At 36.6% G+C, this 26,610-nt stretch overlaps 1 protein-coding gene across 2 annotated transcripts in view; it reads left to right on the forward strand.

The window, feature by feature from the left end:
* The window catches only part of TOP2B (DNA topoisomerase II beta), a 60,578-nt gene that overhangs the window by 12,639 nt on the left and 21,329 nt on the right, over positions 1-26,610 (forward strand). For both annotated transcript variants that reach the window (XM_042043045.1, XM_042043046.1), the window contains exons 2-18: positions 5,082-5,255; positions 5,949-6,039; positions 8,023-8,086; positions 9,314-9,459; positions 9,866-9,963; positions 11,370-11,582; positions 11,662-11,835; positions 16,310-16,411; positions 16,493-16,630; positions 18,203-18,341; positions 21,502-21,659; positions 22,373-22,498; positions 23,180-23,290; positions 23,372-23,477; positions 23,676-23,785; positions 26,190-26,282; positions 26,377-26,491. In XM_042043045.1, the coding sequence (XP_041898979.1) occupies positions 5,082-5,255; positions 5,949-6,039; positions 8,023-8,086; positions 9,314-9,459; positions 9,866-9,963; positions 11,370-11,582; positions 11,662-11,835; positions 16,310-16,411; positions 16,493-16,630; positions 18,203-18,341; positions 21,502-21,659; positions 22,373-22,498; positions 23,180-23,290; positions 23,372-23,477; positions 23,676-23,785; positions 26,190-26,282; positions 26,377-26,491 (2,158 nt within the window). The remainder of the gene's footprint in view (positions 1-5,081; positions 5,256-5,948; positions 6,040-8,022; positions 8,087-9,313; positions 9,460-9,865; positions 9,964-11,369; positions 11,583-11,661; positions 11,836-16,309; positions 16,412-16,492; positions 16,631-18,202; positions 18,342-21,501; positions 21,660-22,372; positions 22,499-23,179; positions 23,291-23,371; positions 23,478-23,675; positions 23,786-26,189; positions 26,283-26,376; positions 26,492-26,610) is intronic.

Raw genomic sequence — 26,610 nt, forward strand, 5'->3', positions numbered from 1 at the left:
GTGAGAACACAACGTGAAAAAAAAAAGGCGAAATGTGAAGAAAGAAGATGCGAAAGCAAAATATGTGAGTTCGTGGGTTGAAGGTGGACAGTAAAAGCCTTTTTGCCAAACTGTTGTCTATCAGCGGCCACTTGGGTTCTGACTCTGGAGATCACCAAAGGAAAGAATGGCTGCAGCTTTCACACAGTACTAGATAAATTCATGGCGAAAACAACTTCAGAAGGGAAGCTCTGCAGGCATTGCAATCAACCTGGGGAAAGCAGTTGCCATGAGTAGACCTGGTTATGATGGCATGCACAGTAGTTGTGATGTAGTAACCTGTGCAGCAATTGCTGTCACCTGAAAATTGGGGCTTTTCTATCCAGTTGTCACTGTGCTGTGTTTAAGAGCATGTAGGAAGCTGGCACCATCAGGGGTCACTGTATGAAGTATGACTGCATGTCTTTGAAGAAGGATGACCAGTGCAATAGGTTGTACCTTTCAAACTACTTAAGCATGGTCATCTTGCTGACTTACCCATATGTGGATATTTGTCAGCGGTCTGGAGGGTTAGAAAGTCCACAAGATTAATAAGAGTCTGTAAAGTCTTGAAAGTCACAGGAACATTAAGTCATACACTGTGTCTAAAAAAAAAAAAGAAAAAAAACATTGGCAACATTAAAATCGCAAAGCAGACCTTGAACATTGGGTAACCTGTAAACAAACAAGCAAAAAGCAGTCTTACTGTGAAGCAGAAGACTTAAGCCCTTTGTGACACTTGGTTAATTCTCTTTAGGGGTTTTCTCATGAAACAACAGCTGGTGCTGTTTTGAGAAGTGTTATTGGAGCTTTAACAATATGAAGATCTTTCATACAGGACAGAATACAAAAGGCATTCTTGAGACAATTCCAAAATATACAGCAGGGATTGTCAGTTAAACAGCACTGTGGTTAAGTGCTTGCCCAGTTTAAAAAAAAAAAAAAAAGGTGGGGGAGGACTTTCCTACTGCATTTATTTGTATTTTAAGTAGTAGGAATTCAGAAGTTGAAAACACTTAAATTTTATTTTGTTGGGTTTTTTTTAAAGTTATCAAGGAACACATAATGGGAAGACTGTGGAGGATGTTTGTGTCCATAGATCTCTATCCTGTGTTTGGTGATGAAGATTTTCTTTTTTTTTTTTCTTGGAATGAGTTCTAAGCATCACTTGAACTCTAAAAATGTCCATTTGAGACGGAGATACAGAGATTCAGAATTGATTTTTTGAGTACAGCATGGCCCAAAATGCTTGGTCTGGGAAAGTGCAGTTCTGTGGACTCCTGATCCTTGTATACCTGCATAATAACACTTGTTTGTATAGTTGAATACTTCTGGGATTTTGCTTTTATGCTTGTGTTTCAGTAACATGTTAAATAAATTCTGAATGTTTATTACATGAGGCTTTTTTGCATACAGAATGTGTATGATACTTGGAGTATTGTATGAATAAAATCATACATCATTAATAAAGTCTGTCCTTCTCTATGACAATGAAGTGAACATTTAAGTTGGGCATACTTTGTGATGTCTTAATAAAAACTATACCATTAAAAGTTCTGTAAGACTACTTTTTTCCTCTTCTTTTTTTAAAAAAAAATCATTGACCAGAAGGAAAATGTTATGCTGATCCTTTGTGTATTTTTTCTCCCTTCTTAAATCGTACATTATCATGTTCCAATGAGTGTGTTATAAATAGGTGTCCCAGAGAGTACAGTAACAGAAGACCCTTACTAATGCTGGGCTACATCAAACCTTATGTGTCCCCAAGAAGGGACACTTCTGCAGGGCTAACTCTTTTTAGGCAGCTGTGTCTGTTTAGTTGTGACCTCCCTTGTGTGTCAATGTGACAGCAATTTGAAAGTAGCATCTCAACAGAAGATAGTTTTTATAATCTACATTTATTACTGATAAATTAGAAAGTATAAACTCCTCCAAACTGTCAGTAAGACTTTCACTGTAAAGCAGAAATGTATTTCCTAGCATTGTGTTGTAGGAATGCCTTCCCAATAATTCTGTTCTGTAGTAATTTTTCACATTCTAGAGTTACTCAGTCAAAATAAAATGGACTTCTTCTAATCTTCTGACTCTTACTCGTTCCATAACATTTTTGCTGTTGGAGATAGGAGAATTGTAGCCTAAATTTTTTAGGCTAAGATTTGAGTTCTTACTTTGTGTTCATGTGTTTGCTGAGTTGTGATGTGTGGTTAGACCCCAGTCCTCCCATGCTGAATGAGTAGAAGGATTTTGGAGTCCTAAGAATGCAATACTGATGTACACGTCAGCTGAAGAGTTGGCATGTGGTAACTGCCCTTCACATGCTTCCCTGACTGTAAAAACTTCTTAAAGCCTAAGAATTGGGAGCAAATGAAACAGTTCTGTTTGAGCAAGATTCTGGTGGTCTTTGCACCTGGAATTCTTTTGCTTTCCATATGAATTGCATCTCCCGTCTTCCATTTTTTTCCAACACTTATTTCATCTGAGAAGTATCACATTATTTTCCTGCTAGTCACTGGTCCCTTTAGAACAAGCGCACGTAGTAAAACAGTGTTAACAGAGCTGTGGGACCAGTAAGTGAGCTAAGGGTAATTCCTATGAATATGATGTCAAAGATGGTAATAAAATAAAAAGTACTTATATACATGTACAGTGAAACTCTTTGGAAGGCTGGACATCATTCACAGAACTACTTCAATGAAAAATTATGTTGCAACTATTGGTAATGCTTCTTTAGTAACAGTGCTCATTCCTCTTCTTCCATGTATGTATCAGTTTAATGTGTCTATTTGTAATGTTCTGTTCCTTTTCTGCTTGCTTAGTTGATCCATAGCTAATATTTTTAGGGTGATGGTGACAGGGTTATCACAGTTTAAGACCAAATAACAGTGAAGGCTAAATTAACTTGGATTACCAAAGCCCTCTAATCACATATGTGAATTTGCAACTTCCCTGTTTGGCAGAAAATGAGACAGACTCCAGAAGAATAGTCATTGTGGTTCCAACTCTGCTGTGTGTAATCCTGGTGCCAGCTTGTGAGGTTTCCTGGGTTCTTTCCCCTTTTCCTCTAGATGCTGTCAGATACAGGAGTAGGCAATAGAGAATTTTAGTCTCATTTGGCATGTTCAGGTTTACTCATGTCCAAATAGTTGGTTACTGTCATCACTGGTGCACACAATCTGCTTGTCTCAAAGTGTGTCTCTGGAAGTGTGTTTCCTAGAATTTCCATAAATAAACTAGAAAAATGTGATCTCTAAATCTGGAATAGAAAGGTAATTTCCCTTGTTATGAACAGAATTAAATGCTTTATTCTTGTCCCGGCTGGGCTGGGTGGGGGAAGGTGTAGAGGCATCAAAGCCTGAGTACTAGAAGCTGGAGAAGATTGGGATTAATGTGTGGAGAATTGTGTGCTATAGGTTGGTGTTTGGCCTTTTTGATTCTGCTGAAGTTGTTCGTGTGAGTTCAGTATCCTTTACTCCTTTTTCCTATGGATTTATATGCTTTCTTAGCCTTTGCTTTCAGTGCTATCCGAGGCTGCAACAAAAGCTAGATTGAAGGAGAAGTGATTACACTTCCTTTTGGCCACAAAATTTGCAGGATGACTGGTTAATTGAGGGTTAGAGTTTAGCCTGTATTTACTTTATATGGACACATACTGGAAACAGCTAAATGAGAGGGAAAAAATTTACCTGAGTGGCAAGTGGGTTTTGTCCTCATTATTTATCTGGTGATGGTTTTACTGGTCGTGTAACACCTGCTTCAGAGTTGATAAAACCCCTCTGAGAGAAGGAGGCTCTTTCAGGTACTGGGTGGGTGGGGACGGAATTTCTTAGGTCTTCTAGCCAGGCAAATAAATCATGTGAGTTAAAGTTACATTTATTGGCATTTTAAAGATGATTAAAATCATTTCAGTTTACAGACAGGAATGCATACTGTAAAATTACTAGTCTCTTTGTATATATGCTTTTACTGTCTCAGAATAGGGCTATTCTATATTTGGTTGTTCTGAAATTTTAACCTTTTCTTTTAAGTGGTTTTCATTTAATGGCAAGGAGGTATTTATCAGGAAAAAATTTGATAAAAGTGCAACAAATCTCTGTATCCCACCTCACTCCCCACCCCAAAGTGGGTTAGTTTACCATAAAACTGTTCTAAAAGGTATTTTTCATAAAATCCAGATATATTAGTCTTGAATTCTGTTTAAATTCCAACATTAGCCTATGTGATTTTCTCTTTTCATAGTCCGTAGACTATTTCATAGAATCATAGAATGACCTGGGTTGGAGGAGACCTTAAAGATCATCTAGTTCCAACCCCTCTGCCATGGGCAGGGACACCTTCCACTAGATCAGGTTGTTCAAAGCCCCATCCAACCTGGTCTTGAACACAGCGAGGGATGGGTGTCCACAGCTTCTCTGGGCACCCTGTTCCAGTGCCTCATCACCCTCACAGTAAAGAATGTCTCCTAATATGTCATCTAAACCTACTCTTTCAGTTTGAAGCCATTTCCCCTTGTCATTCCCCTACATGCTCTTGTAAGTAGTGTCTCTCCTTTCACCATAAAGCGTTCTGGGATTGTGTCAGGTTTAATCACTTCAATAGAGAATGTAAATTATAGTAATTGAGAAGCCAATAGGAGAGGCATTACTGTGTTCCTGAAGTCCTGCTGAATGAATTGTCCAGACTATAATGTATAAGTGTAGTACTGCTGTTATCATTTTAGAGCAGTATTCAGTGGTTTGGATTCAAATGCTTATGCACAAAATGGATGTTATAAATACTTAACCTGAAGAGATGGCTGCCTTTTGTACTGTTGTTTCCTTATTTTGGTTTATTGTGCTTAGTAAATTGCTAAAGTTTGAATATGCTACAATTTGTTAAGGATCTGTCATGTAATCAGTTGATTTTTCTCTGTTGCAGGGATAGCTTTATCTTAATACATCTGAAAACTTAACATTTAAATTACATGACAAATTTTGATTGTAATTTAAATCTCTGTCAGATTTTGTTTATATCTCAAGAGTGACAGGTTGAATGAGGTTGATTGTTGGTTTGGTTTGGTTTTTTAGACATTATTTGATAATCAGATGAATGCTTCAAAAAAGGAAGACTCAGAAAGCATTAATAAAAATGACACTTCAAAGAAGATGTCTGTTGAGAGAGTTTATCAGAAAAAGACTCAGCTTGAGCACATCCTCCTCCGTCCAGATACTTACATTGGGTCAGTTGAACCCTTAACTCAGGTAAGTGTCACTAAATTTACAGTCTTAATGGTTTTTGTTGTTTTAATGAGGAAATATCTATTCTGGCTATTAAATAGATGCATCTCTGTTTTTCTCAGCATTCTGAATTATAAAGTTAAAAACTGTGGTCTCGTTTATGTACGCATGTGTAGGAAAGGGATGAGATAAGACTTGCTTTAAGGCATTGAGTACTTGGTTCATCTGAAAAGATACGATCAAAAAATATTGAAATCCAGTCAAAACACAAGCACACACGTATGTGTGTAAACAGACAGTTATGTGTGTGTAAACCTGTGCACACAAACATGCCGATATGCACACACATATGTATGCATATTTGCAAGTAGCATTTCTTGTAGGTCCAAAAATGCTTTGGTCCGTTTGTTTAGGTAGAGAACAGAGACTTTAAGCCTCCTGCTGGCACTTTCTTCAGCTGTTTTTGTGAAGTTGCAAATCGGTTTGAACTTCACTGTCTGTACTGTTGGGAGTTCCCCACCAAGCAGAAATAATGGATTTTCATTATGGAATTCTTTGTGTGTACAGTTGTAATTTTTGCGGACTTCTGCTCTTGTCTTGAATGGCTGCAGTAATCAGACTGTAAGAGGAAAGTTCCTGAAGGAAATAGATCTTACAGAATCATAGGCTGGTTTATCAAGACAGTAAATACTTTTATTTTATTTTGTTTACATGTAGTTAATGTGGGTTTATGATGAAGATGTAGGAATGAATTGCAGAGAAGTTACCTTTGTTCCAGGCTTGTACAAGATCTTTGATGAAATCCTTGGTAAGTATTTTTAGCAATAATACTGCCTTAGCATTATGGAGTACAAGCTTTTCTGAGTGCTCTCAAAGTACATCAAATTGTATCTGAGTTTAAATCACACACTTGAGTCCCGCTAAACTATAGGGCATAAAAATCTAGTGTCTTCCAGAACAGTTTAAAAGGGAAGAGTTTTCAGCTGAACTTGTAAAAAAATCTAAATATTTGTTCCTGAATGTCCAAACTAGATTATTTTTATGATCAATATTGTTACTTGATTTTTAATCTGTGAAGTCTATTAGGGCTACAGTTTTAAGTGGCATTTGAAAGAAGAATATTCCTCTGAAAGAATGCAACTTCTAAATGGTCTGAGTGTTCACTTACATCATCCTTTCATCAATCATTAAAACTTCCTCCTTCTGTACAGAGGGATAATGGTGGTAGTTTTCATGGATAATTTCTAGACTTCTGACAGTTTTAAAATAAATAAGTATCATACTGCCATTAAAAAGGACTATGACTGAGGCACAAAAAAACTATTTTTAGGAAATTTTGTCAAAATTCTGAGTTACTGTGACTTACTGGTTGATGATGTTCTATTGGTGAAAGGCACACACTAATCAGCAGTAGAGATGTGGAGTATCTGAATACTGTACTGTCTGCTGAACTGGTATTTTGGCTTAATTGACATGAAATCCTGGGCTTCAGCTTTTATGAAGTTCTGTTGTAAGGATTGGTAGGATTACCTCATGAATTAAATTATGGTCTACTGAGGTCAATTTTGTTGTGACCTTCATTAGGTTCACAACTTCTCCACATCTCTAGAACTATGTTTTACAGCATTACTCTCTTTGAGGCAATAAAGACTATATCTTTACCAGGTGGAAAAGAATGCTTGTTTAATTTTTTTATATTATTTTTAACTTATTACTTAATTTGATAAACACGGAAATGAAAACCTTTAATCACTTCTGTTTTGAGTGGTGCCTCATAAATCTGATTTTTTTGGCTTTTCATGTTAGGGAGAGTCCTTCCATATTGTCCTCTTCAAAAGGAAGATGACTATCCTGTCATTATTGTAGTACTTCATGGCTTATTGCTGCTTTATGTAGCACTAATAAGTGCTCCAGAGAGTGTGGTTTGAGAGCTAGGGGTCAGTGTAATAACCTTATGAAAATGGGACATTTTAACTATGCATGGTTTTGAATTAAACTGCACTTCATGATTTTAGCAAAAGCACCTTGAAATATCTGATCTTAAATTGAGGTCCTTGTCAGCTGTTTAGATAGAGTTGGTGTACTTTGATGATTTGGGGTTTTACCTTTATCTGTTTCATGGATGATGAGATGGATCATCACTGGATGCTGAAAATGACTGTAATGTGTTTCCATGTTTAGTGGCCACAGTTGCATTTCTGCTTTCTGTAGTTCGTATACACGGCGGTGCAGTTTAATTAAATTCTGATCAAATGTTAATTTCCAATTACCCTTATTTTCATCCTAAACTGTGTAGACTGTTAGTTAAAAGTCTCACAGGCTCTTTAAAGAGAACTTTTGCTGCAGTCAAAACACTCCCTAATGGATGTGACTTTTTTGGTGGGTTTCAATTTGTAAACTGGTCTGGTGATGCATGTAAGTTTCTAGGGTTTTTCACATACATGCTGCAATAAATATCCGAACAAGAACAACAGGAGAAGAATGAAGTGCTCAGTATGTTAAGAACAGTTATGAGCTCACAAAATACACTTCTCCATTTATTTCTGACCTAGTCTAACTGCTTAAAATAGAGTCAGTAATTATAAGAAGGTTGAAAAATACCTTCTTGTAGATACTTGGTTATATTTATAGACTGCAGTGCTAAGATACAGAATATATCAAAAGAGCTACCAGATTAAGAATATACCTGGACTATTGTAACTGGTGGTGGAATATGTATCAAATCAGTTTTACAGACCAAGAGATTAATAATTGCCTATGAAGTGTTAATTTGTGCTACTTTGTTTCATAGTAAATGCTGCTGACAATAAGCAGAGGGACAAGAATATGACTTGTATTAAAATATCCATTGATCCGTAAGTAAAAGCATGTTTTCATTTGTTTTCCCTGCCAGTGCTATTGCAGTTTAGATTTTTACAAATGATTTTACTAATGAAATTGGATTTATTGAAAACAGAATATTTATGGAATTATTTCCATTAGCTTCATATTTTAAGATGAAGAGGTGAATTAAAAGTGGTTAACAGTAAGTGCTACCATTCTGAAATTATAATAATTGCTTTCCTGAACCATTCATTGATGCTTGATTGAATGAAACTTCAAACCAGAAGATCATAAAATTTATGATAAATTGAAAGCTTGGCAGTGCATAACTATAGCCAGACAGGTTTCTTCACAAATCTTAAATACCAGCTTTCAGGTTTTGTAACACAATTTTGCATCTCTTGAACTTCTATGTTAACTCCTTTAGCATTAGGATAAGACTGTGTTTGAATTAGTCATCTGTATCACACTGAAACTTCATATTACAAATACATCATTACCACTGTTTTTTGAAAATGAATACTTGGAGAGATAATTTTTACTGATAAGTACTGAATTTAAATAGGTGCTGATTAGGTTCCTTTAGTAGTAGCTTTTCAGTGACATTTAACTGAATAATAAATTATTTAGAAACCTAGTTTTCAGACCTAACCTTTAGGCTAAATATTCTGAGAAGTGATTTTTCTACTTTCATCATGGTGTGGGAGGGAAATGGTAAATGTGTAAATCTGCCTGACCTGTCCTGATTTTGAACTCTCTAATACTCGAAAATGAAAATGCTGTGTTGGAGCTAGAAATATTAATGATGCCAGATATTGATGGATTTTGGCACTGATACATAAAATAAGTCACAATGTTTATCATAACTTGGAAATAACGGTTTTAAATAGATGATAACTTGTCTGGATGGACTTCACTGAAACCTTAAAAGCAACATCTCTAACTTGAGTGTAATTCTGTCACTAAGCTTCAGGATCCTGTTGCAGATCATGCTGATAACGAAAGGTCTTCAAACAGATTTTTGGGGGTTTTTTTGTGGTATGGAATACTGTCATGTATGGACAATTAAGCTCCTTCTTCCAAGACATCTAATAAGCAAAAATGAGTGGGGTGTTTTGTAATTAAAATTGTTAGAGCTCTAAGTAAATGTGGTAAGAATATGGTCTTTTGCTATATTTTTATGTAGTTATTTAAACAGGTATGCAGAAGTCTGTTTTCAAGATTGCATTCATTTGCTTAATGTCTTCACTATTTTATAGGGAATCAAACATTATCAGCATATGGAATAATGGAAAGGGGATACCAGTTGTGGAACACAAAGTGGAAAAAGTATATGTACCTGCTTTAATCTTTGGGCAGCTACTAACTTCCAGCAACTATGATGATGATGAGAAAAAAGTTACAGGCAAGACTATTTAATGTGCTTGTTTTATTCAGTTAAGTCATTGTGTGCCTCTTCAGTATGCTTCCCCTCCTTAATTTTTCTCTTTCTGTTTCATGACAGGTGATGACTTAGTTACCGTTATTATAGCTCTTTATTAGAGTAAAAAGACTTAAAGGAAATATCTTACTTTCCCTTTTTTAATACCAATATTTACAGAGAACTTTACATCTCCAATGTCAGAACTTTACATCTCCAACTCATTATCAAGTAACAAACAACATACCTCTATATTTTAATTGTAATGTATATAAGTATTTAAACACTTCTGTTCCTGAAATGTAGGGAAAAATAAATTTAATAATTTAGGACATGATTTATTATCCTGAATTTAAACTGATCCTATTTTACTCTATGTTGTTTTTTTCAGGTGGACGCAATGGCTATGGTGCAAAACTTTGTAACATATTTAGTACAAAGTTTACAGTTGAAACTGCTTGCAAGGAATACAAACACAGCTTTAAGCAGGTATAGAAGTGTTCAAAATGTCTTTGCTGTAGTTACAGATTTAAAATCTAACACATATATTTTAGGATTATTTAATGAATTGGATAGTTTCTCATTCAAATGGATGTGCGGAGTTTTCAGGCTAGGTTAGTTCAGTCAGTAAAAATTGGTATCCCTATGTGTTAGGCTTTTTGGGTAAAATAACACTTTCTTTGGAGTGTTAGGTGACTAAAAAACCCAAAATTCTATTTCTATTAAAACTAAAGTATGTTCGTGCACATGTGAAAAGGAATATATTCAGTTGAAACATTTTGAAGTTGCTGTTGTATAATTTGTCAAAAAATCTTTCTACTTAGCTATGCAAACATGGAAACAATTATCTGTGTAATTTTGTATGTGCTAAGAAACAGATTTTTCAGTGTTTATGTCATGAATTTAATTAGCCCCACATGGACTTAAGTGTAAACCCCCCCCACTTGAACCCATTGCTCATTGTTAGCATACAGACCAAGGGCTGAATGTAATGCGGTCTACTGTATATAGCTTTGAGATGGCCACCTTTCTAAAAGTTTGAAATACTTTGGCAGTATTAGATACCAAAGTTCCTTGGCTTTACAGTCCTTCCCAGCTGGTGGCTTTCTTCTCTTACTTTCTGGACAAGTAATTAATTTCTGGTCATGCTGTCATATCACTACATAAATGATACATTTAATCTGTTATGCCTGTCTCTTAAAATATGTAATATTTTCTGCTGGCTGCCAAAGGGCAAATTAATATTGGTTCGAGTGTACTTTTTGAGAATGACTAAATGCTTTACAACTTAAAGTGCTACGTTTTCCAGTATTTTCAAAATTTGTGAAAATTTATTAGAACTGAACTTCAGTGTATGCTGTGAGCAGACGTTCTGCTTGATCATGCAGATGTGCCCATGTTCTTAGAGAGGGAATACAAGACTCCTGAGTTTAGCCTGTACCTGCTGGGGGGGTTTGTTTTCTGGCACACTGCACGGCCGCCAAAATGGTGTCTTGGAGACTACTGAGTCTCTGCACAGGAACTAATAAGCCTCTCTGTAGAGGTGGGAGTAGCTTGAAAGAGTTAAACAGATGGGTACAAGGACTGTAATCCCAGCTCACTTGTATCTAGTTTAGTAAATTCTGTGGGAGGCTCCATTTGCATCAGAATCATGTCCATCAATGTAATAATACCTGTATGTTTACAGAAACCACAAATGTGCTATCACCTATGCTTGTGCCTATCTTTGTAAATCAGTTAACTTCGTGTAGTGTTTTACCAGAGGAACTTCTTCTAAAAGAAGTTCACGAGCTTTTTGTTGTGTAACTGTTGCAATCCTAGCATAGCTGGAAAAGGGAATAAAGGAGGAGGATAATGTGTTGTAAACTAACATCTAAAACGTTTTGTTTCCAAAGACTTGGATGAACAACATGATGAAGACCTCTGAGCCCAAGATTAAGCATTTTGAAGGTGATGACTACACATGCATTACATTCCAGCCAGATCTGTCTAAATTTAAGATGGAAAAGCTTGATAAGGATATTGTGGCCCTCATGACAAGACGAGCGTATGATTTGGCTGGGTCATGCAAAGGAGTCAAAGTCATGTTGAATGGGAAGAAACTACCTGTAAGAACATCACTTGATGTATCTTGAGTGTGCTGAGTATTTGGTGCAGAGAGTAGTGACTGTTACCTGTTGCTTGTAGGTAAATGGATTCCGCAGCTACGTAGATCTTTATGTTAAGGACAAGCTGGATGAAACCGGAGTCGCGCTCAAAGTCATCCACGAGGTCGTGAATGAACGGTGGGATGTGTGCCTCACTCTGAGTGAAAAAGGGTTCCAGCAGATCAGCTTTGTAAATAGTATAGCTACCACAAAGGTGAGTGGTTAGATCAAATGGTAAAAATGGAAATGGTAAAATGCATGCTGAGGCTGTGCCCAGTCAGGTGTTTGATAAAAAAGTGAATCTGGGTTGCTATAAATAAATAGGTGAGCTAATCCTCTGCATGAGAGGAACTGGCAGAGCAATTGGATGCAATCAAAATACATTCATAGCAGTATTTCTACATAAGCACTAGTTTTGACAATGCTAGTAATCATTATCAGTGATACCAATGTCTTATGTGAGCATACATGGTGTTGAAGAAAATTACTGGAACTGATTTATTTCTTCCTTTTTAACACATTGTAATGACATAATTCTGAAAGTAAGGTAAAAAAATGTACAAACCCCTTTAAGGCTACCAGTAGCAAGTTTTGGAGGGCAAAAATGACTTTTGGTGTCCCTGAGAAGTGGCTGTCTGATGTATAAAATTGGCCTGAAGTGTTGAGATTAATTTTCTTTTATTTGTGTATCTTCCTAAGGATATCTGGGTTTTCTTTGCAACTGTAGTAGTAGTGATATAATAGCAAAGAAAAATCTTAAGTTATGCTAAAGCAGCAATGTGCTCAGCATACTAAATAAAGTACAGCTCGGTGCTTCTCAAATTGTGGGGGTGGTCAGGCACCAAGGGAATCACCTGACATGAACCAGCATAACTCTCATTTATGCCCTTTTGGCATGAACCGGGTTTAGGGATCTGTGATCCACCATGGTGAAAAAAAGTCTTTGTCACTTCTGCTCTTCACAAACTGCACTGGATGAGTGACCCAACAACTAGGCAGTTTAGTTGTTAGATCTAACTGAACATTCTAGTTATTAGAGGTAGCAGATCTAACAAGCTAGATTTAACAAGACTAGAACAAGCAGTCCTAGTAGTTGGTGAGACTGTTTCTAGAGAATCTTAACTGTGAGCTTTCCAAAAGATGGGAAAGATAAGAATTGGTAATCAGACGCTTTGAAACCTGTCCTTGCTCAGATCTCTGTTGAAAGCGTCAGAAGAAAATTCTAATGCTAGCGCAAATGGTTTGTAAGCACCAGTGGTTACACTTAAATCTAGCAGGTGCACAGGAATGTCAGTGTTAATCTTGGTGTTAGGTGATGTGCAGCCAGTGTTTGCTGGGCTATAATTTTTATTATGTAACTTCTTTTCAGTCTCTCACAGTGTAGCTGAACAAATGTTCTGTGGTAACAGGGCAAGTTCATTTCATTGTAGAATATTTACTTTCTAAGTAAATATTCTACATTGCAATTAAAAACTTTGTCAAAACTAGGGATGACAAATCTGGTAGTTTAAGGGTTCCAACTTTGTTTTAGTTCAGGCTCCTTTGTGCAACATAAAAAAGAAAAATAGCATGACCTTAAAGATGCGGACAATACTTTTATGAGGAAACTGGCAATGTAGAGAAACTCCATTACGCTTGATACTAGGCTAAAAAAAGTGTTTGGAAATACTGAATACTTCCTGACTCCTAAGTAAAACATATTGCATACACTTACTCCAAAGATTTTGAATTTTACTCTTCTGGATCAATTTTCACATAATGCAGTTACACATACATTGTTATTATATATTCTTTTGGAATATGCTCAGAAAAAAGTTCTGTTTATTCTTCAAAGGTAAGTGTTGTAATTTCTAGTTTTCCCCACTCTCATGATCCATGCCTTACATGTGTGACTGGGTGTGGGATTTTTGGGGTGGTGAGCCCCTTTCACTAGCAATTGATGTGCAGCTACCCACTGACGGGACATAATGTGTAGTAATTAGCTGCCTCAGCTGCCTGCCCCCTTAACTGCTAACAGGTGAGGAGCTCATTCCAGCTGTTAATTATTACTGTTTGCTGAAAGCTTTTTGTTTCTGCATCTGGATAAATTTCAGCCAGCCATAACTTTCCCCCCCACCTTTTTTAAACTTGCTATAAATTCCAAACAATTTTTTTTTGGGTTGCTGGTGTGGTTTTTTTTGAGGGGTGTTTGGGAGGTCAGGCAGTATGTTGAGGTGCAACTCCCTTGTTTAGTTCTTGTAAATTTGTTACCTTGGTCAGCTCCCCATTTATTCAAAATTTTGCCATAGTAGACCACCACAGACTTCAACTTCAAGCTCTGATACAGCATTTGAAGGAAAGTTTACAGCTATGAGAGTTGTACAGATAACCTGTAGTGAGACTTGTAAACTGATTAAATGTGGTCTTCTCAAGTTCTGAGTTTCAAATAGTGCCTGTGGTAGAAATTGTAGTAGAAAGTTCAGCTATTAACATAGCAGTGTAATGATAACTTTAATATGGTGGCACTGTTAACTGTAATACTACTAATCATTTTAGCAGAAATGCTGAGCCTACACAGTTGCAGTGTTAGAAGGTAGACTTGCATGGAGGGAGAATCCCAACCTGTTAAAATTTGCTGGAGTTCAGCAAGAAATTGGGGATTATTGTGGATTTTGGATTTATTTTCATAAAATAAATATAATAAAAAAAAAGAAAAAGAAAATACGATTGAAATTGCGTAACTAATTAAATGAAAACTTCAAATTTATAGTTAGCTTCTGAATTTTTCTACCATATCAACCATTTATCTGTCCACAGAATTTAAATATGGCTCACCTCCAAATAGATGGAAACTGTTGGCTATGATAAGAGTAGAATGTGTATAGGAGGCAGTCAAAGCTTCATTTTTAAGATTTTTTTTAGCACTTAATTAGAGACCTTTGCATCCTGAAGTTTGCAAGACTGGGATTCTGTCGTTACCGTCTGGAAAAAGAAGGTTATGCAGTTCTAGCGCTCTTTTCCCATAATTCAAAAGTTGTAGTAATCTTTGGCAGCCCTCTGGACTTGGAGAGTATTTTTGCCTTTGTGTCTTGTATGGAATTGTTCTGACAGCTGGGGCAGTTCCAGGCTGTTCTGGTCCCATAGTGGGTACATTTGCCACCTGCTGGTGAAATGGTTGGGAGGGCCCCAGCTCTGAGCTCTGAACATCCCTCACTCACAGCTGCGCACTTAAGAGTGGACTCGGGAATGGGGAACTGCTGTAATAACTAGTGTCTCCTAAGAACAAGAATTACTGGTAAATTGCTGGTTTCCTTGATATGTCAGATGCTACTTCTAGCAAAATTTAAAAATTGCTAAAGTTTTAAATGCAAAAATATACTGAGATGTTCCTGTAAGCACAAGTTTTCAGTAATGTGATGAGTAAAAGAAATGCATTTCAAGACTGCCACTCAAGTGTGGAATGATTTTGAAATGTGTAATTTGATATTTTGCTGTAAGAGCTTTTCTTTACAGTTCAGAAATGGATTTATTTTTCTTTAAAGTGGCAGGATATTGATAGATGAGCTTTCAATTGAACTCTCTCTCTGTTGAAACTCTGTCATCCATATGTGGATAAAAACAGTTGTGTTCTAATTTTGACAGCTTTTGGGGTTTGGATGTGGGTTTTTTAGTTGGTTGGATTTTTTAGAAAAAATGCCATGAGAAAGACTTTATATGGTGCTTCTAATGGTTTGTGTTGCTGTTCCAGTAGATGACTCTAGGAACTGACAGAAACCATAGATGGGTTCTTTGAAGTGCAAGTACTGGTTTGGTTATGACTAATAATATTTACTAGCTTAACCATTTTGGTTTTATCTACTCTGTTTTTTTGGTTTTTTTAATCTCTGTGTTCTGCATGAAGCTGTGAACACAGCTGCTATCCCATCAATTCAACTTCTTTACATCTTCAGTCTTTTCAGATGCATATACTGCCTTAAAATGTAGAATCCTAACTTTTGGGGTTTGATTGCTAGTTGTTTTCCTCTTTTTGGCTGCTGTTTTTTCTTGGTTTTGTTTTCTCTTACTTATTTCTTATCTATCCTATACTTCCTCGTACCCATCTAAAGCTTTTTTTCCTTCTCAGTTCTGTTTTAAAAACAGCTTTAAAGAAGGAGCATTTTTCTGTTTGTGACTTCATGATGAAGGTCTCCATAGCCATGTGTTCTTTATTTTGTCTGTCCTAATGCAGACTGGTCTGAACAGGAACCAGTATTTAGTCTGTATTTTTTGTAAGGTGCTAACTTATCTAAAGCAAAGGTGACCTGTGTAAAATATGGAGTGTTGAGTTTGGTATGTTTTCACTTTATGGGATATCCCTGCATCACTCCACTTTTTGTTACAAGATTTCAGTCAAGTATTATGAACTTCCTATGACAGCCACTAGAATTTAACATTTTATTAATATTTTGGCCTTTTTCTCTACAAATTTAAAAGGAAGGCATTTGAGTAATTGATGTTTTAACTTCTGTCATCCTCACTTGAATGAAGACTAAATGATGTGGAAGAGAAACTTTAAAACAGATTTTTCTATCTTATGCTGCAACTCAGTGTGCATGGATTTCTATATTTGAGTATGACTACAGGAATTTTGTTAGTGCAGCTAAAAGCTGTTAGGAAATTCAATGGCTATTTTGTTTATTGTTTGTTTTTTTTTCTCTTCTCTCATTCAGGGTGGTAGGCATGTTGATTACGTGGTGGATCAGGTTGTGGGCAAACTGATAGAAGTGGTGAAAAAGAAGAATAAAGCTGGAGTTTCAGTCAAACCATTTCAGGCAAGTAACTTTATACAAAAATATTGAAAAAGTTGAATGTGGGAATTTTGTTGAGTAAATTGGTTTCTATGTTTTCAACAGGTGAAGAACCATATATGGGTTTTTGTTAATTGCTTGATTGAAAACCCATCATTTGATTCCCAGACAAAGGAAAACATGACATTGCAGCCTAAAAGTTTTGGGTCCAAGTGCCAGCTATCTGAGAAATTTTTTAAAGCAGTAAGTAAAGCCTTTTTTTTTTTTTTTTCTCCTCTGTGAATCAGGAATTGACACACTGGACCAAGTATATGTGTGCTTTGTAGCAGAAGATTAGGTATAGTTCATTATGTACTTCAGTGACATTTGCATACTCTGGAAATGGGGTGAAGGAACTTCTGTTCATTCTCTGGTCTTAATAATGGATGCAATGACTGTGTTTTGACTGTTGCCCTGGATTTCAAAGTGAGTTTCACCTGATCAACTTGTTTGTTGGAGATTCTGGTATTTACGTGGGTGATATGAGTTGGACTCTTAAAATCTAAACATAGTCATTGACCAATATTTTTTGTTTTAAAATATTTTTCTGAACTTGAGAATATTGTATACCTTACTCTTTGGTATCAGTCCTGTTTCACTGGAGTGAAAAGAGAGGGAGAGGATATGTCACATTTACTTGTTCTTCCAGTAATCAAGGAAATGCAAAATGGTGCCTGTAGTACTCAAGGTGATCATTATTGTCGAGCAGCAAGTTTAAAAAGTTTTCTGTAGATGGGCTAAGAATTTCCGTTCTAAATGAATGTATTTGTAGAAATACATCAGAGAGGGTTTACCTCTACTACATTTTCATACAATGAAGAGAAAGTAGAATTCTGTTAGCCAGAACTCTTTATACTAAGTCCTATTTAGCACCAGTATCCTAAAATGAAACTCCAGTAGTAAGGAGAACAGTGCCACTGCTAATACTCCTGGCATCAAAACTTTACTGATTCTATAGTGTTTTATTATTCTAATTCTATGTTATGGGTGACATTCCTATAGAATTTAGAGGGGAAAAAAATAACCCAGCAGTCTTGTATAACGAAATCTGAAGAATGAATGCATGCTGTATTACCATCAGCAGGTTTGATTTATAGTGTTTCTAATATTCCCAGGAGTAAACACTGATTTCCAGATGCATTAAATGTGCTGCACAATCTCAACAATGAATGCTGTATTATGGGGGATAATTAAAAGCCAAAGCTCACAGTATTTCACTCCATCTGTGTTTTCTTTTGATGTGAAACAAAATCTAAAGCAGTTTTAGTTTAGAAAATATACTATATGCTATTTTTGTTGCAGATGTGTTTCTAGAATCAGTATCAGATTATCAAGTGGTTGGTAGGAAGCTCATTCTCAAATAGTTTTGGTTGTCTTTCAGCCATTTTCAGTCATTTCCAAAGAAAAATTAAATGGTTGTAAATATCCTGTAAAGATTCTTTTTGCTCTCAAAATCCAGGAAACAAGTGCTTAGTACCTAAAATGTCTCAGCGCATCAACTACACAACCTCTTGTTAGGTCTCAGACCTCCTTTGCTCTTTCCATCAGTTATGTAACTGGTGGAAAAGGAAGCTCCTTTTGTGTTGTGTTTTGGTTGTAAATGCATGAAGTGCTAAATAGTAAGGTGTGTGTTAATTCCTTGACCTTTCATATGTTGCAGTTTTTTAAATGTAGAGGACTTTAGAAACAGTGTTAATGATTCAAAACTGAGATGTAGGAAATCTGCTATCTGAAGCTTTATTTTTCTCATCCACAATTCTAATTTGTTGCTTGTAGGCCTCTAACTGTGGTATCATAGAGAGTATTTTGAATTGGGTCAAATTTAAGGCACAAACTCAACTGAACAAAAAATGTTCATCAGTGAAACACAGTAAAATCAAAGGCATTCCGAAACTGGATGATGCTAATGATGCTGGTAAGAGCACTTATTTTTAATTTCTTTAATGTTTCATAAATTTTTCACAGACATGACAATTTGAAACCTGACTTTTATTTCTTATCCATATGTGGTTTTTAATAAAAATCTTTCTTGTTTTCTAAACCTCCTGGAGCTAGAATTCAAATGTGATGGTGAGTTTGGTATCAGGAACACTGTCCTCTTTAGGGAAGAGAATTAATAACGCTGAACAAAAATGGCAGTCTAGGTTGGTATTGGGAGGGTGTAAATCTCCTAACTGTGGTTTCCTGCTAAATAGTGTTTCCAGTATTCCATTTTGGAGGTGAGTGGTCTTCTTGACCTTTCTAATGTAGAAAGATCAGAATCTTTATAGGGTCAGAAGCTGTAGGAAGTAAATCATGTAGTGTGCAGACCTGAGGGAACGGTTCAAGAGACTTTTTTCATTAGACTTTAAATGCCATTAGGCTCCTGTCTGGGAATATAGGGCAAACTGGCAATCTCTTCTGGCTTGCTTCCTCAGCACAGACAGGGATCAGGATCAGCTGGCAGTCTTTGTGCCAATAGCAATGAGATGGGAGTTGTTCTGGAAGGATTTGAGGGGCACACGTGGCTAAAGAGCTCAAAATGTTGTCGGTCTGTGTTAATTTTAGTTGGGTTTTAATACATCCTCACATTAAGCAAAGGTAGGGAAATTGAAATGAAGTAGGTGGGTGGGCTGAGTAGCTAAAAGCATGTAAGACTGATAAGGAGGCTTGGTTTTGGTTGGGTTTTTTGTTTGTTTTGGGGGGTTTTTTTGTGCTTCAGCATCCAAACCAGAGATGACTTGATGAGATGATGATAAGATGCTTCTAATTTTCCTCCCTTTCTTGTTGGTTCCTTGGTTATTAATTTTTTTAATGGAGTTTCTTCAGTATTTAATTACTTTTTTATTTATTCAGATGTCATGTTTTGCCTCAAAAGTTGATAGTTGCATCTACTCTAGTATTTTGCCTGTGGAATTTTCACTCCTTACTCAGATATATGTCCCTGATATTTTTTTTTTGCTGAAAAGATTGTGTGCTTGGAGAAATGATATGTTTTCATGGATATCAAGCCTAGTGCTCCTAGCAGATATAATGCATGATTTTGGACACACTTTCTTCGTAGTTTTTTTAGCTCTGCTTTGGAGACCAGGCTTCAAAATAATTTCTTACTCATTTTTTTGACTGGGGGTGAGGGGAAGGGAGAATCTCTAACAGGGGAGCTAATAAAATTTTCTATTGCTTTTCATCCTGAAACTTCCTCAGCTAAGAAGGCATGTAGGGATTCATTTGGGCTAAAGCTTTGCATGGCTTAAATGCCTGTTACCCAGGTATTTCTCTGATGCCTAATTACTGTTTCATGTTGAGGGAACTCTTCATCTGCTGAGGAGGCTTAGCCAGGTATTGGTTTATTGAAATTCTGGAAGATACTGGATTTGTGACATTGAAGGCATTGCACATTCTGGGTGGACACAGGAAGTGCAGCAGGGAGAGAACAGGCTCTGGCCACAGACACATCTGACTTTAGTTATTCCTCTGGTTTTTAGATTTTATCTTTACTTCAAGAATGAATTTGTAGCTGAGGTCCAGCATCCACAGGTTTCTTGTGTCCCTGGTATCCCTGAGCGTTTTAGTCATTGCCAGTTTGCTTAAGAACAGGAGAGAGGTGTATCTCTAGAGTGATGCACTTGCTGCAGATTTCTTCCCCCTTCTCTGTAAAGGAAGGGTCCTATACCTGGTCATTCTTGCTTTCTTGTGATCTTGAGCAGCTGTACATAATTCTGTGGCTTGTTGGAGGAGAAGTAGAAATCAAAGCAAAAATTAAGAATATAGGATTGTAAGGGAGCAGCCAGATTACTAAATTAGGTGAAGCATAAAAGCATTTTTTGAACCTGTCAGTTCATGTGGTTTTGTCTTCGAGTTCTTTAGACCTATGCTCAGCAAAATACCTGGAATGTTGTATTTCCGTGAAATTAATTGCTACTGATTGCATCCATTCCAGAAGAAAGTCAACCTGGGTGACGTTCAGATGTGTTTTCTGTAGTTCATTTATGAAAAATATTGGCTCTTATATATTCTAAAACAGCACACTGGTGTTTTTCTAAGTATTTGGCATCCACCTTGCTGGTAGGTAGTCACTGACAGTGTGAATAACTGCCTTAGATTGTATTAAGCCACACATCTTGATTCAGAAAACCAAAGATGCTGAATGTAAGTTCTGTGTAATAGGAAGTATGGGCTGGTTTTTACCTACCAGGTAAAGGCAAATTACAGCACACATTTTAAATGCCAGTATATTCAAAACTTCCTTATTAGCAGTAGGTGAGACTCAACCAGCTTGAAGATTTTTTGGATTCTTTCTTAACATGGGCCTTGATAAAATAGCAAAAATACTTAATGAACATTTGCACTGTTTTAAAAGGGTGGGTTCCTTTTTTCAACCTGCTTGTTATTTAGAACGTCTATTCCACTGCTGCAGTTGCAATAGGCAGAACATAAATGTCATTCCAGTTTTGAGCACACAGGCAACAAGATGCTGTGTCTTGTAGAATCAAAATTACACTGTTAGTAAAGATTTATTTTTCTGTTTGAGAAATTTGTGAGGTATAATAAGTGCAAATGTTCTCATCATTTGAGCTTTTCTGACATGTTCTTCGTACAGTTGTCTGGCTTTAGATGATAGACAATAAAAAAGGGAACCCACAAAAGTGTGATTTAACAAATTACTTTTTAAAATATGCTGTGAGCAAAGGGAAAATGCAGAATGGGATATAACGCCTGTATGTAACTCAGGCATGCATAATGTATGTGTATAAGAAATTTGCAGCTAGCAAAACGCAATGGTAAAGGTAGAGAAGCAATCTGTCCTTTTTTGTGCAGACATGTAGCAACCATTATATAAGATGTGCCACCATTGCATCCTGTTTTGCTCCTTGTCCATAGGAATCCATAGTATGCTATGTATCCTTAGCAAGGATACTCATTGCTGTGCCATTTTAGTGGTATGAAGGCCATCCCTAGGAAGAGAAATTCAGCCTACCTAAATTAACTGATGAGAGGAGATTAACTGTAGAGTAGGAAGAATTAAACTGTATTTCTTTCATTTGAGTTACACTTCCTGGCTTTTTGCCTTCCCTCTACTTCTTCTTGGCCTGCAGGTGGCAAACATTCCTTGGACTGCACGTTGATATTAACAGAAGGAGACTCGGCCAAATCTTTAGCTGTCTCTGGCCTCGGTGTAATTGGTAGAGACAGATACGGAGTCTTCCCACTCAGGGGCAAAATTCTCAATGTCCGAGAAGCTTCTCACAAACAGGTATGTAGTTCTGTCCTTCTCCTTCTGCTGACAAATGGGTGTCCTCCTGTTTATTCTTGATTTCTAGATTTACACCTTCATATTTTAATTTTTAATTTTTTCATGAGTTTTGTGACTGGGATTTCATAGAGTAGCAGCTGTTTTGAAGCCTGAGATAAGGCTTTCAGTATTAACTGTAGTAGTGCAGTACTGGGATGATAAAGTTCATTTCTTCACAAGTGAAAGGAAATCTTGCTATGACTCATATTCACATTTCACATGAGTACTTAAGACCCCTAAAACTTTGTATTTTCTCCATTGCCATGTGATTTCATGGACTCACAACATGAGTCAGCAGCCAGCAGCATTACCTCATCATATTACTCCTGTTGCCACCCATAATTTGTCTGTAATAAGAGGTGTGCTGCACATGCCCATAAAAACAGTGGAGAAAGAAGGCACATTTGTGAGATGACTTTTTGTTACACCTGCAGTTTTCTCCCAGCTTTCCCAATCCAAAGTGCTCTGTCTGTAGCGGAGAAAGAGAGTGGTGCAGTCTTGAGAATTTGCAAGTAACAGAAGAAATCATTACAAGTGCAAAGACTTGAAGGGGTGGGAATAAAAAGCTTATAAAGTTGAGGTCAAGGTGCATTGAAAAAGTATCTATAAAGCAAGACTGAGATGTTTCTGAACCTCTGCTTTTTACACTGGCTGCAAAAATAACTTTTGTACAGATTATGGAAAATGCAGAAATCAACAACATCATCAAAATAGTTGGACTACAATACAAGAAAAGCTATGAAGATCCAGAATCTCTGAAAAGTTTGAGATATGGAAAAATTATGATCATGACAGATCAGGTAAGTCTGAAATTCACAGGTTTTAATCTACAGAGCTTCTTACAGTGTGTTTTGCTGCAATTTCATAGGTTATGAGATTTCTTTAAGGGATTAATTTATTTATATATATTGTTTTGGTTGCTCTAAAAGCACAACTGAACTTTGCTGCACAAAATAGCAAGAAGTCGAAGTATTAATAAAAACATACTACTGATAATTCAAAAATATGCTGAAAGTAAGGACAAAAGTAGACAATAAATGAGGTGGTATTGCTAGCAAGTCAGGTAGAGACAAGAATGTAGGCAATTATTTTTGGAAAATCTCATGATTGAGCTATCAAGCTTCGTGCCACCAGTGAGAACTGTGGCCAGGTTTGGCTTTTTTCTGCAAAAATTCAACTCTGGTGTCTGGGAGAGCTGTCTAGCTCTCAGCAAAAACATGCCACAGGCAGAGAAACTTTGAGCAGCAACCATGCACTTGGCTTGGAAGAGATCATTAATAGCTCAGGGACAGTGACATTCACAGGTGGTTATTTCATACCCAGGTCCAGTTTGGAATCCAAATTAAAGCCAGCTGTTCCTTTCTATGCTTTCTATCATCAGACATTGTGTTGATGTATTCAGGCCACTGAGTGGGTTTTTTGGTGGTTTTGGGAATCTGGTATTTTGTAAGATTGCCTCATGTTATCGTGTTCTGATTCAGGATCAGGATGGATCTCACATAAAGGGCTTGTTGATCAATTTTATTCATCACAATTGGCCATCACTGTTGAAACACGGTTTTCTCGAGGAATTCATCACCCCTATCGTGAAGGTATGGGTTCTGTTATTGAGATTTTATGGATTACTTACAGCACAACAGAAATGTTGATTTTGTTTGTTTGTTTTTTCAAAGGCAAGCAAAAATAAGCAAGAACTTTCGTTCTATAGTATTCCTGAATTTGATGAGTGGAAAAAGCATATGGAAAATCACAAAGCATGGAAGATTAAATACTACAAAGGTTTGTTTAAAAACAAGTATGTGAACCCTATGAATAAATGATAATGATAATAAATGGGTGGTGTGAAGTTTTATTTATGGCTGTTTTCATGATAATATCTTACATAGTGATTTTATAATATTGCAAGTAAAATAAAAGGGGTAAAATAATAAAACTTAAATTTTGAACATTGAGTACCTATTTCTGTTTATTGTACAGGATTGGGTACCAGCACTGCGAAAGAAGCAAAAGAATATTTTGCTGACATGGAAAGACATCGGATCCTTTTTCGATATGCTGGGCCTGAGGATGATGCTGCCATTACACTGGTAAGAACTCACAGCAGTGCTTCCATATGATATGTTTTAGTTTTCACTGGGTTGTTTTGGTTTTTTTTTGTGTACCTGAAAAAGTACTTTGGGCAGAGAAAGAGTCTTTTGGAAAATGTTTTAAATTTTGGAATAAGCTTAATCCACACCACAAAGTGAGCTCTACCTTCTGCTTTTAGCTTTGATAATTTTGTGTGATGTGAATATCAAGAAATGTTACAGTCAGAATTTCTTTTAAAGACAGAACATACAAAAAGTACTTAGAGTAAGGCAATAGAGCCCAAACAAATTATGTTTCACATCTGCTTAGGGGTCTGTATTTTGTTTCTGAGCAAGTAAGATCAGATAAATATTGTTTATTCATTGAAGATCTATCAGTGTGTCATATATGTATTCATGCATGTGCTCTACATATTTGAAGTTTTGTAGATAGTTTTGTGCAGGAAAATACTTGCGTTTCAAAGAAGGCTTGTGGAAGGACAAAGCATGAAGTGTCTGGAATGAAGCTGTTTTCTCAAGAAATATTTCAACTTATATCTACTTTAATTTGCTATTTTAGTTGTAGGTGACATTACAGAGAAAAAAACGGGTAGGAGAGAAAAAAAAGGAAAATGGAAAAATACTCATCTTAGACAAAACAACTTTTTTCTTAAACTGTGGGTACAGTAAAATGTGTGGTTTTACTAACAATTCTGATCTCTATTTCTGCAAAGAGACCTCCATACACAGGCTGGTGTAGGGAGGCCATGTTGCCAGTTATGGCTGATCCTCACTGTTAGGTAAATAGTATTCTGTCAGTCTGGGAGGAAGCTGTTCACCTCTGTTACACCTCAGCAACTACCAGCTAGTGCTGGAGCTGTATACAGAAACTTCACTTCTACTTCCACCTGCATTTCCTGTGCTGGTCACTGTAATCCCAGCCCCAAGTTTACCTCTGGGTGGTGTGTGATTACAGGCCCTGCTAGGCCTCATGATAGCTGTAATCTAGGAAAGCAAAAACTATTTCACAAAGCAAATTCCTCAGCATTCTGAAGAACTCCTTTGCTAGTAAATGAAGTATTAGAATAGCAGTTTTAAGTGGAGAAACAGAAAAAATCCCCTTCTTATTATATTTAGGAATAAATATTTGAGAACAGCTCTTTATTCTATTAATTCTATTTTTATTCTATTGAAATAATTTTTATGCTGATCCAGCTCTTGGTCATTTGTCACTTCAGTGGTCTAGAAAAGGTATAGATAAACTGAAAGGAGCCAGAAGAAAATGCTAACAATTTAGTCATGTTTTTTACAAAAGCGTAATCTTAAATTTTCAGATGTCTGGTGTTGTGAGTTATCAAGGTATGTTCACAAATGAAGTCAGTCTGATGTAAAACATAGTGATATCGCTCAGTCCGTTTCTCAGAAACTAAGTTAGATTTAATATTTATTACACAACATTGTGTCTCCAAGGAATTGAAACTATTCATTGAGCTCCTTTGGAGTGCTCCAGTCAGAGTCCCTTGAAAAAGATGGTGCTGATGACCGTGTTCTCATGCAGGAGAGTGGTTAAAATCAGGTCATGATGGAGTTTCTGTATCTTACTCCCTGAGAAAAAAATGCAATACCTCAGCAACTCATAGAATTTCCCCAAAGTAGTCAAAATCTTGCTTAAACCACATACTCAGTTTTTATGTCTTCTTTTCGGAGAAGAAACTCACTGGAGGGAAACTCTGTTTCTGTGACACCACAAAGTCAGAACATTCCTGTGTCCTTTTGTAGTGATAAGTGGTTGCTGGAAAGTGATGCCTTGTCATCATGAAGGCTGAGGCCGTCAGTCAGCTGGCACAAACTCTGGCTTAGGCTTTTTGTGCAGTGTCAATTTTGTCAGGTTGTCAATTTTCATAAGAGGACTAGGGATGGCCAGTCAGGAACAGCTACAAGTTATTGACAGAGCAAAGAGGGCATGGAGAGGACAAGAGCGGGATGTTTTTTCTAATACCTTCAGTTGATTTTCTTGATGAGAGCTGATTATAGCTCAGTCTGAATGATGAACCCAACCTTAAAGCTGTGTGGGGAAAGACCTTCAAACCCATGTGTCAAAGCACAACTCTGACGTGAAGAGGGGGAAGAAGAATGATAAGATTTGTCTAGATGTGTGCAGATTTCAGGAAAGCAATATCAATTTAAATTGCAATCAGTGAGAGATCTGTCATTTCAAAAACACCTTGTGCAAAAATGTCTGAAAAGTCATGTACTGGGACTGCTCCTTAAATGTAATCGTTAGTTATATGGATTAGCTTGCCCAAATAAGCCTTTGTGAATACTTCATCAGAAAGTTCAATATACTTAAAATTCTGACTAAAGTAACATACATTTGCACAAACATTTATATGGTGATACTTTAGTGTACTTGGAATCTTTCCAGGCCTTCAGTAAGAAGAAGATTGATGACCGAAAAGAATGGTTAACAAATTTCATGGAAGACAGGCGACAGCGTCGACTACACGGCCTTCCCGAGGTGAGTTCTAAATAATAGTCATAAATCTGCCAGGTGAGATTTAAATGTAATGTAGTTTTTGTATTGAATGAATAATGTATGTGGTTTTTTTCAGCAATTTTTATATGGTACAGCAACAAAACATTTGACTTACAATGATTTCATTAACAAGGAGTTGATCCTTTTCTCAAATTCAGACAACGAGAGATCTATCCCTTCCCTTGTTGATGGTAAGCTGATAATTCATTATGATTTGTTGGAATATTCCCGTTTATTGATGGTTTTTAAAGCTGTGATTTGTGTTGGAATCAATGCATTTAAGTAGAGAGCATAAGAACTTCCATGTATG

The sequence above is a fragment of the Corvus kubaryi genome, unplaced genomic scaffold (genome assembly GCF_017639235.1).
Source record: "Corvus kubaryi isolate FWS band 111438036 unplaced genomic scaffold, C.kubaryi_AGA036_p1.0 37398, whole genome shotgun sequence".
In the NCBI taxonomy this organism is placed as follows: Eukaryota; Metazoa; Chordata; class Aves; order Passeriformes; family Corvidae; genus Corvus; species Corvus kubaryi.